Genomic DNA, 11294 nt, shown 5'->3' on the forward strand with positions numbered 1-11294 from the left:
CTCAGAAATCCACCTGCCTCTGCCTCCCAAGTGCTGGGATTAAAGGAGTGCGCCACCACTGCCCGGCCTGACTCCTATTTACCTGCATTCAGTCCCTCCCCATGCCCTAATATTTCCCTCTCTTCTTGTTCTTCCATTATGCTGTTCCATGCCCACACGTATATCTGTTTAAACATGTAAGACTAGGATCTGCTTGTGAGTGAGAACACATATTTGTTTTCTTTGTGAGACTGTATGACCTCACTTAATAGTATACATTCTAAGTCCTTCCATATTCCTACAACGTTTGTGATTTCATTTTTCTTTAGAGGTGATAGTCCCCTCTTTTATTAATGTACCAGATTTCTATTATCAATTCATTCATCTGTTGATAGACAATTAGGTTGGTTCCATTTCCTTGTTAGAGTATATAAAGCACCAATAAATATGGAGTACAGATAATCTCTGTGGAAAGTTCTAGTGTTCTCTGGGTATATGCCCAGGAGTGAAGTTCCTGTACATCTTAGTTTTCCACAGTAATTTTTTATCTAGTAGCATAGTAGTTTCAGGGCAAAGAAAATTTCCTTTACTGGCATTATATGTTAGGGTGTTAATTGCTAGAGATGACAGAATTTAGATGGTGACTTGAATTTTTCATTTCTAGATTGGGTTTAAAAAAAAACGAGCAAGAAGCTTTGAGATTTAGTTTGTATAGAGAACAAGAATATATCTAAAATATGATGCTTACAACCATAAAAGATTTTCCTAAATAGCTTTAGAAAAAATGCATAGGGGCTAGTGCTAGGGCTTAATGGGTAAAAGTGCTTATTGCCTGGGTTTTGTTTTTCAAACTTATATAGTAGAGAACCACCTGCAGCAAATTTATTCCAGCCTTCTCTGTCTGCCTATCTCTCTCTCACACACATATACAACCACAGAAACACACACTCTCTCCCTCTGTCCCTCTCTCTTACACCCCCCCACAAACACAGATTAATAGGTATAATAAATTTTTTTTACATAGTATGCAGCATTCTCCATAAAACAGTATATTATGAATAGTATCTTAGGGATTAAGTACCTTGTTGATAACTAGTGATGTGTGGAATTAACAGTCCAAACATTAAATCAGTAACAACTCTTGCTTAACCTTTTTTTCTGCTTTCCTATTCTAGTTTGCTTTAGATTCATTTAGTGCATTCTAATTGCAAATGTTAAGGCTAGTTTGAGATGATAAAATCTATTCTTTTGCTGTTATTAAGAAGAAAATATACCAGAAATTAATCACTGTTTATAGAGATTTACCTACTAAGTAAGAAAATAGACATTTAGAAATGATTTTAAATTGAACTGTTAATTAAGTTGATTGTATAAGCTGTCCATGAGTATCTAAAAATAGTATTATTGCTAAAAGTGAAACATTTGGATTTATACCCTAAAAGTATTTTTGAACATAGCTGCTAGGTGTACTTCTAGGAAGACCAAATATAAATAATAACAGAAATATGGATCATTTAAAATTTACATTATTTATTTGTGTGTGTGTCTCTTTGTGAGGTGTTACGCCTATAAGTGCATGTATACAGAGGGACATTCCTATGTGTGTCAAGGCCTGAAAAGGGCATTAGCTATTCCCCTCCATCACTCTCCACCTGTTCCTCTCAGGCAAGATCTCTTCTTGAACACAGATTTGTATACTGGCTTGGCTGGAAACCAGCAGGTCCCAGTAATACAGCTTTCTCTGTCCCAACCTTGGAACTGGGGTTACAGGTGTTTGAGGGTAATAACCTTATTTTTTCTATGGATGTTTGGATATTTCTGAACTGTGGTTTTCATTAGTGTGCAGCAAGCATTCTTAGCTATTGAACATTCTTTCTTGGATTATAAGTTTTTAGATTTAAGTATAAAGTTCCTGAGTCTGAACTGAAAGCAGATACAACCAAATGAGCTCCCATTACATGTCCATATCAAAAACTGTCTTGTATACCCTATAGCAGCACACTTCTCTAAAACATTCATGCATGAGGTCTAGTCTGCTCCTACCTTTCTTCTCTCCTCCCTTTCTCTCTTCATTTGGAATTTTCACATGTTGATATTTTTAAAGTAAGTCAAACAGAGTGTGGCTACACATGTTTTTAATCTCAGGATTCAAAAGGCAGATGCAGGTGGATATCTGGAATTCTTGGCCAGCCTGATCTATCCAGTGAGTTCAGGGCCAGTCATGGCTGCATAGTGAGACTGACTCAGTCTCAAAAAATTTTAGAAGTTTCATTCTTTTTTTTTTTTTTCCTAAAATGAGGTGGCATATACAACATTTTAAATAGTTGGTTAATGAGAAGATTTTCATTCAGAAACTCTAAAATTATATATTAAGCATTCTTTTTTGTTTTGTTATATTAAGCATTCTTAAAAAACAAAACAAAAAGCAAAGTGTAGCTAATTTTTGCTACTCCACCTGTTGCCTCTGCTCCCTTCTGGTTTCATCCCTTATCACTAGATCACCAGATAGGGGAGAAAGGATACAGGAGAGAGAGAGAGAGAGAGAGAGAGAGAGAGAGAGAGAGAGAGAGAGAGAGAGAGAGAGAGAGAGAGAGAGAGAGAGGGAGACAGAGAGAGGGAGACAGAGAGAGACAGAGAGAGACAGAGAGAGACAGAGAGAGAGAGGGAGAGAGAGAGGGAGAGAGAGACAGAGAGAGACAGAGAGAGAGAGGGAGAGAGAGAGGGAGAGAGAGACAGAGACACACAGAGAGAGACAGAGAGATATCCCTGAGTCTAATTTATTTCTTCTTATTTATTATTTGAGTATGGCTACCAACAAACCACAAACAACCCCTCTGAACAACCCACAACCTACCCACCAACCCTACCTACCCACCTACCCACCTACCTACCTACCCACCAACCCTACCTACCCACCTACCCACCTACCCACCAACCCTACCTATCAGGGCTCTAGCATTTATATATCTTCTAAAAAGTTCCAGAATGCCAAATGTCATACAGTCATGGAAACTATCTGCCACATGGCAAAGCCCTGCCTCTGTTGAATACAAGCTAATTATAGTCAGATGCTGCAAACCAGAGCCGCATATCCTCACACCTGGGATTAAAACATATTCTTCCAGAATTCTAACTTCCAGAATTCTAACTATACCAAAGCAGTATTGGGCAGCTAAGGCTTTTTTCTCATAGTGTTTAACTGACTTTAGCCTTGAACTCCCAATCCTTCAATGATCATGTTCTGAGTGCTGGGATAAAAGAGTCACACTACTATACCTGCTTAATTAAACATTCTTTATACTTTCCACATTGTAAATTGTGTGCCAATTCTTCTTTTGGATTCTTGTAATATCTTGTTTGCTGCACTTTTGACTTACATCACCATATCACCTGTAGCAACCACACGGAGCCTTGTTACATGAAATTATTAAATCTCAAATCTGAATCCGTACGGGAAAATGACAAAGTTAATGAAATTTATGTGTATTTTATAGGAACAAAGAATTACACTTGAAAATCAGCAAGATATAGTAGACTACAAATAACTTATTGTCTCAACTCTTTCTATATCCTTTTCAAACTGTTAATCTTGCTGTTTCAGTAACAATTTCTAAAAGATGCATAGTATTTAATCTCATTTTACAAAAGGAGGAGAAAATTGCTTTCATTGTATAGAAGCATGTGTAGTAGGGTTTTTAATAGTTTTGTAGGCACTACCTCTATAATCCCAAGTATGTTCATAGTTTTATTAGTTTGTCTTTCAAGACATAGGGCTTGGGAAGGTGCATACTTGTCTTTGACTCCCTTTAATTTAATTACATTTTAAGAAAAGCTATTTATTCCAGGTCATATTTGGAAATTGGGTCAGATGTGGCAGTGGCTACTGCTGATTTTCCATGAATAGCGTTGTTGACAATGAGCCTGCATCAGGCAGTGGGAAGGTTATCTGTATATCAACACTTGAAAAGTTAGATTATTTTATCTGCTGAGTATTTTGGAGTTGATATTAGGATGGAAAGGTTTTCAAATTTAAAAAAATTCATCAACTAATACGTCATAATGACCCTTTCATGAACAAAGTATTGTTAGATATATAGAAAATATTAAGAAGGTTGAGAAATGTGAAGTCTAATTTCTTGAACATAAATTTTGTATACTGGGACACCTGTGCTTTTCCGAATGGAAATGGAGGAGCAGTGGATATGGGGAAGAGGTTGCAATGGAGTGGCACTGAGAGAATACAGGGCAGCAGAGGGAGGGACATTGCAGTAAGGATGCTTTGTGTGAGTGGAGGATAAAAAAATAAAGTCTAAGGAGATAGAATGTTCTATAATGTGAGGTAGTGACAAGTATTATGGATCCAAGGTAAGTTAATAAGTGGAAAAGGAAAAAATGAACTCAAGCATAGGATTCTACCTAACCTTTAAACAACATTAATATTTCTAAAACTATTATGCGAAACAGTAGAAGTAACACTTCCAGTTTTTCCCAAAGCCATTATTATCCTATCAAAACCTGACAAATATTTAATAAAAAATAAAAATAAAACTGTGGGCCAATATCAATAATGAGCAGAGATGCAAAACTTGTCAATAAAATACTTACAAACTGAATTCATGAACACTATCAAAAGTATTACCCACTGTGTTAAAGTTGGCTTCATCCCAAAGATTCAGGGCTGGTTCAACATATGTAGATTAGTAATTGCAATTTACCAGATAAATAGATTAAATGATAGAAACTACATGATCATTTTGCTAAATGCAGGAAAGTTCTGCAGGAAACAGGGATACAGGGGATATCTCTGAACATAAAGGCAATATATAACAAACACACAGCAAACATCATAATAATTGAGAAAATCCTAAATTATCCAATAAAATTTCAAATTTTTGGGGGGGGAATAAATCACTCAGAGATACACTTAGAAGGGATTGTGTTTTCTTGACCTTGAAAATAAGAAAAAGTAGCCAGGCGGTGGTGGCGCACGCCTTTAATCCCAGCACTTGGGAGGCAGAGGCGGGTAGACTTCTGAGTTCGAGGCCAGCCTGGTCTACAAAGTGAGCTCCAGTACAGCCAGGGCTACACAGGGAAACCTTGTCTCGAAAAACCAAAAAAAAAAGAAAATTAAGAAAGATTTAAAACTAGTAGAGATACTGGATTAAAATGAAAATGTGCTATTTAGTATCTAATCAGTGCTACCTTTAAAGGAATTGTACGTGTAATATCTAATCAGTGTGCCCCCCTCATTAGGGAGACACATTTTGTTCATGTAAGCACAGATCTTGCCAATAGTCTTTACAGCAAGACAGTGAAAGTCTTTCAGAATTTATTTTTACCTTGTACTCTACTGACTGTTATCATAGATTTGCTATCAATATGAAGATTTAGCTTTACTTGGGAGATATTTCATTTTTCTTTGTGGGCAATGGTGGTAAGGAATTTTTTTACTCTTTAATGATTTCAGAGAATATTGAATATACTTGATTAATCATAGGAATTTTATTTGAGTTGAATTATATGAATTGAGTTTCTTGGAAAGTTCAAAATAGACCAAGACATTCTAAATATAAAAAAAAAACAGACCCAATTAAATAGATAATCTCTCCACAATAGTACACTCAGCCATTTAGAAGTTTGGGCTAATAAGGTCACACAAGTAATGTGGTAGAAGAATTTCTAATGAGAGTTGTTTATATGCTAGAAGTAAATTGAGGATGAGATGTGGAATAGAACAATGTTAACTTTCTCCTTTCTTTTCTCAACAAATGAATGCACTTGCTTTTAATGTGAACTGATGATTACATTTGAAATTGAGAGAATTTAACCTTGCCAGTTGCTTAGAGTAATATGGGTACATAAATATCTCTTAATATCCAGATCATTTTAGGGTGCCATACGAGGTGTGTGTGTGTGTGTGTGTGTGTGTGTGTGTGTGTGTGTGTGTGTGTATGTGCACGCGCACATTTGAGATGTTATAAAGACACTTTGAATGGGCCACACCCACAGGTTTCTCTTTTCTGAGTGTATTTCTGGTATAAGCCAATGAGAAAATTTTGGTAAGAACTGATCCTAAACTTAGATTATTTTCATTTCCTTATGCTAAAATTTCATTTCTCCCCAATTCAATTGGTAGAATTTAAATATCAGTTTTTTAAGGGACAGAACTTTCATTCAGAGGGTTGCTTAGTTGCATCAAAACCAAATACATTTTGAGTATAAATGCTATTAAATACAACCAAATGTGCCTGTTAATTATGCTTAGAAAATTGTATTGGCAAAAAGGAATTTGTATTTATAATATTTGTGCTAGAAAGCAGAAAATCTTCATGTTTAAAAGCAGTATATTGCCTCACTTAACTCATTAAGTAATTATTACATATGTTTATAATATATGTACTAGTTGGCTTTTGTGTGTCAACTTGACACAAACTAGAGTCATTAGAAAGGAAGGGGCCTCAGTTGAGGAAATGCCTCCATGAGATTCAGGTGTAAAGCATTTTCTCAATTAATGGTCAATTGGGGAGGGTTCAGGTCATTGTGGGTAGCACCATTCCTGGGGTGATGTCCTGAGTTCTATAAGAAAGCAAGCTGAGAAAGCCAGGGGAAGCAAGCCAGTAAGCATCATGCCTCCATGGCCTCTGCATAAACTCCTGTCTCCAGGTTCCTACAGTGTTTAAGTTCCTATCCAGACTTCTTTGGTGATGAACAGCAATGGGAAAATGTAAGTTGAATAAACCCTTTTCTCCCCAACTTGCTTTTTTTGGTTATAATGTTTTGTCACAGCAATAAAAAACCCCAGCTAAGACAATATCTTAAGTTTATCATTGAAGTACCTTTAAAATTTAGTTTTGTACAGCATATCATGAATTTTTCAGTTCAGAATTCAGCAAATAATTCAATTACTTCATGTTTGACAGTGGTTCTCTACTAGTGTGTTATGATGCATTTGGCAAACCTCTATGTCCAACAATACTTACATTACAATTCATAACAGTAGCAATATTACAGTTGTGAAGTAGCACTGCACATAATTTTATGGTGGGGGACTGGTCACCACAGCAGTGAAGAATTATTCGAGCCACAGCTGCACTTGGAACTTTAAATGAATATTTCTTTTCTTTAGGGTGAGAAAATTATAATCAGGATTTTAAAAGTATATACCCATAAAATAAATAGATAAATACAAGTAAGCTACATTTAAGAGACAACAACCAGTTCTGAGAGATGGCTGACTGGGTGGAGATGCTTGCCACTAAGTCTGAAAAGCTGAGTTTGATCCCCAGAAACTAACTCACTACAAGGAGAGAACCAACCCATTAATGTTATCCTGTGACCTTCATACACACATACATGCACATGTGCATACATACATATGCATCCACAATAAATATGATGAATTACAAAGAGATAGTAACCAATGTTTTCTATGAAATAATACCAAAACTCACCAGATTCTAAACAAATAAGAATACCTATGTCAAGAAATATCTATACTTTATGGGAATGTTGTGATTAGTAGTTAGTCTCCAGGCTTAGACAAGGATTTACTGGTCTTGACTATAAGCTTTAAATTATAGGTGATTTGTGACATTTAAGTAGGAAGTTTATGTTCATTTTTCTTCATTTCTGTGTCTAAGGGACAGGCTTTTACTATTTCTTGTTTTCTACTTAGTTCATTTATGTGCAGTTCAGTTTTTGTAAATGAAGATATTTATAATAAATACTCTTCACAAACTAGCTAAAATATTATAAGCATACATTTTTATTTATTCTTAACATTTTAGGTATGCAATACCTCCGGAGCATGGAAAGCGACTTGAAAGACTAGCTCAAGGTAAAACTTGCTTTCAATTTCTTATCTTCTATGCTTTGTGTTTTGAGGTAGTTTAGCAGTTTATTTACTCTGTTTATTTATATATATCTTCTTCAAACTGCTTGCTTTTAAATGTTGCCCTAATTGAACAATATTATTTATTTTCACATTAGTAGGTAATGTTTTTTTCTGTTGTTTAGTCTTCACAATGAGTTTTAACTGACTGCGAAACTCACTGGCCAGTTGGCATTTCAATATATTGTGCCTATTCTCAACTTTTTCTTAAACACTGTTGAAAGTTATCTTGTTTGCTAGCCACCCTTTCCCCAAAGATGTCAGCTGGATATGAACTATTTGTAGTAACAATTCGAGTTGAATTTGAGTGATAACTGGTAGCAAGCATCTTCCTTTATCTTGCACTTCTGCTCAGGCATTGATATATGTTATGTTATGGTTACCTCTTTTTAAAATGATGAAGGAAATTTTCTTTCTATGTACCATACATTCACTTAAAGATGAAATGAGGGCTGGAGAGATGGCTCAGTTGTTAAGAGCACTGGCTGTTCTTCCAGAGATCCTAAGTTCAATTCCCTGTACCTGCATGGTAGCTCACAACTTCTACTACCTTAGTCCCATGTGGTCTGATACCTTCTTCTAGCATGCAGGTGAACCTGAAGGTTAAACACACACACACACACACACACACAGTACATAAAAAAATCAATCTTTAGGACTTGAGAGATGGCTCAGCAGTGAAGAACAGTTACTGCTCTTTCAAGAGCTCCTGAGTTTAGTTCTCAGCAACCTCATGGTAGCTCACATCCTATGCCCCCTTCTGGTATGTCTGAAGACAGTGACAGTATACTCATATAAATAAAATGAATAAAAAAAAAAGTGAAATGGGGGCATTGAAAAACCTCATTGACTTGACAGTTTGATCAAAAATTATTAATGGGATCTACAATTTATATCCTTTCCCAAATTATAGGAAAATATGAAAAGTAGTTAAGGGTCATCTTTATAAGACATAATGTTATAATTTTGGCAGGACAGTGTTCATTATATTACAGTAATAATAGTAGTTTAATTGTGAGTATAAACTTAAGGGTTATTTTCAAGAATACTGGAGTAATTGGATACTGCTTTGGGTATAAGATGACTATCATAGATTTAGAATGTACAGACAATAAACTTCTGTGTTAAAACCAAATATATTAAAACTAGCTATTCTTTTCTGTAGTAAGTATTCCAAATTTCAACATTTAAATTAACCTCATCACTAAAGAACTTTAAGAGGAAGTAATGTCAGTTTTTTGGTGCAGGGTCAAACACTGAGGTTTATCATGTGAACTATGCTAGATGACATCTCAGGGACGTAAAGGAGCAAGGTTTTTTATTTTAATTTATTCACTTTAATTTTTTTATTAGATATTTTCTTTATTTACATGTCATAATATATCTCCTTCCCCAATTTCCCCTCCAAAAAATCCCCCCAGAAACAAGAAAACAAAAGAGCAAACCCTGTTCCCTTCCTCTTCTCCCCTCCCCCTGCTTGCCACCCCACCCTCTCCTGCTTACTTGTCCTAGCATTCCCCTACACTGGGGCATAGAACCTTCACAGGGACAAGGACCTCTCCTCCCACTGATGACTGACTTGGCCATCCTCTACTATACATATGTTGCTGGAGCCATTGGTCCCACCATGTGTACTCTTTGGTTGGTGGTTTAGTCCCTGGGAGCTCTGAGGGTACTAGTTAGTTCATATTGTTGTTTGTTCTAAGGGGCGTCAAACCCTTTAGCTCCTTGGATCCTTTCTCTAGCTTCTCCATTGGGGATCCTGTACTCAGTCCAATGGATGGCTGTGAGCCTCTACATCTGTATTAGTCAGGTACTGGCAGAGCCTCTCAGGAGTGAGCTATATCAGGCTGGATTCTCCTTCCTTCAGTGTCAGGAGCAAGTTTTTAATCCACAAAGAACTAAAACTGTTTACAGTATTTTGAGAAAGGAAACAAATGAAAAAGTCCTGTGAAACAGTGAAAGATTTGTATCTGTTGTGCACATAACAGCCAGATAATTACAATGATAAAATAATGCAGTACATATGATAGACTGTAGACTATCTACATCTTTTTTTTTTTTTTTCGAGACAGGGTTTCTCTGAGTAGCCCTGGCTGTCCTGGAACTTACTCTGTAGACCAGGCTGGCCTCGAACTCAGAAATCCACCTGCCTCTGCCTCCCAAGTGTTGGGATTAAAGGCATGTGCCACCACTGCCCGGCAACTGTCTACATCAAAGCAATGTGCAAAGCAGAAAATGAAAAGCAGGTTGAGATATTTTCTATTATCTTGTCTGTACACTGTAATCATTATAGCCACCTTTTATGCACGAGTGCATTCGTTTTTGATTTCTAATGAGATCTTGATTGATTGTGGCACCCCATGAATATTTTATCTGAAAGCTATAAGGCTTGTATTTAACAAAGCCAGGAATTTGAATTTGACTTTCAGTCGCTTTTTAAAATTGTGTGTGTGTGTGTGTTTGTGTGTGTGTGTGTATGTGTGTGTGTGTGTGTGTGTGTGTGTGTGTAGAACATTACCTTCAATACTTTTCCAATTTGAGTTAAATTATAATGTTTTCCCATTGTTGATGTCCTGGTTACAAATCTACTTCAGAAGCAAATTAATGGACAGTTTTTTTCTTCAGTGATTTTAATTTAAAATTTAGTTCATATAGTGCTGCGCAAAGTTACAGATTTGGAAAGCTTGACAGATCTATTTGAATTTTATTATTAAAATCGTTGGATGGGTTTTGAATTTTAAGACCATCCTAGAGTTGGGTGCATTCCTTTGATAAGGCTTAGTGCATTTTATTGTATAGGTTAATCATTATACTGGTAAAACCTTTACTTTCTAGTCACTAAAGTTTTACTTAGTATTTATATTTTATGATTATTAATCATCTTTAGATTGCTGGGAAAATGGCCCCACGGGGCAAAGTTACATTTTTATTTGTGTTGCTCCTGTAAAGAATGGTAGTATTTACTTCCCAGTGTCTCCTCTCTGGCCCCTTTCTGTTTTTAAACAGGTAAGGAGGGTACTTACCCAGAATATACTTAAGAAAAAAAAGTTATTTTTTTAAAAATTAATCGTGTGTGTATGTGTGTGTGTGTCTGTCTGTATGTCTGTGATATATACAAGCCAGTGAAGATATTTCTGGAAACCCCGAAAGGGCCAACAGATTCCCTGTAGCTAAAGTTACAGGTAGTTGCAGGCCTCCTAGCATGGTGCTAACAACTGGACTCAGGTCTTGAAAGAACACTACAGGCTTTTAACTGCTGAGCCAACAATACTTTTTTGTACCAAGTTGTTCCTTAAATTCTTTTGTCTGTTCTAGCACCTTAAGGTGTGCTGTCAACTTGCTGGTGTATGCTCTTTTCCCACTAAAATCAGGGACTAGACAAGGCTGCCCACTCTCTCCCTACCTATTCAATATTGTACTT

The 11294-nt window shown here is 36.2% G+C and overlaps 1 protein-coding gene across 2 annotated transcripts in view; it reads left to right on the forward strand.

Moving 5' to 3' along the window:
- The window catches only part of Kdm4c (lysine demethylase 4C), a 184391-nt gene that overhangs the window by 50700 nt on the left and 122397 nt on the right, over positions 1-11294 (forward strand). For both annotated transcript variants that reach the window (XM_031377684.1, XM_031377685.1), the window contains one exon: positions 7767-7816. In XM_031377684.1, the coding sequence (XP_031233544.1) occupies positions 7767-7816 (50 nt within the window). The remainder of the gene's footprint in view (positions 1-7766; positions 7817-11294) is intronic.

Source organism: Mastomys coucha, unplaced genomic scaffold (assembly GCF_008632895.1).
Source record: "Mastomys coucha isolate ucsf_1 unplaced genomic scaffold, UCSF_Mcou_1 pScaffold18, whole genome shotgun sequence".
NCBI classification, from domain to species: domain Eukaryota; kingdom Metazoa; phylum Chordata; class Mammalia; order Rodentia; family Muridae; genus Mastomys; species Mastomys coucha.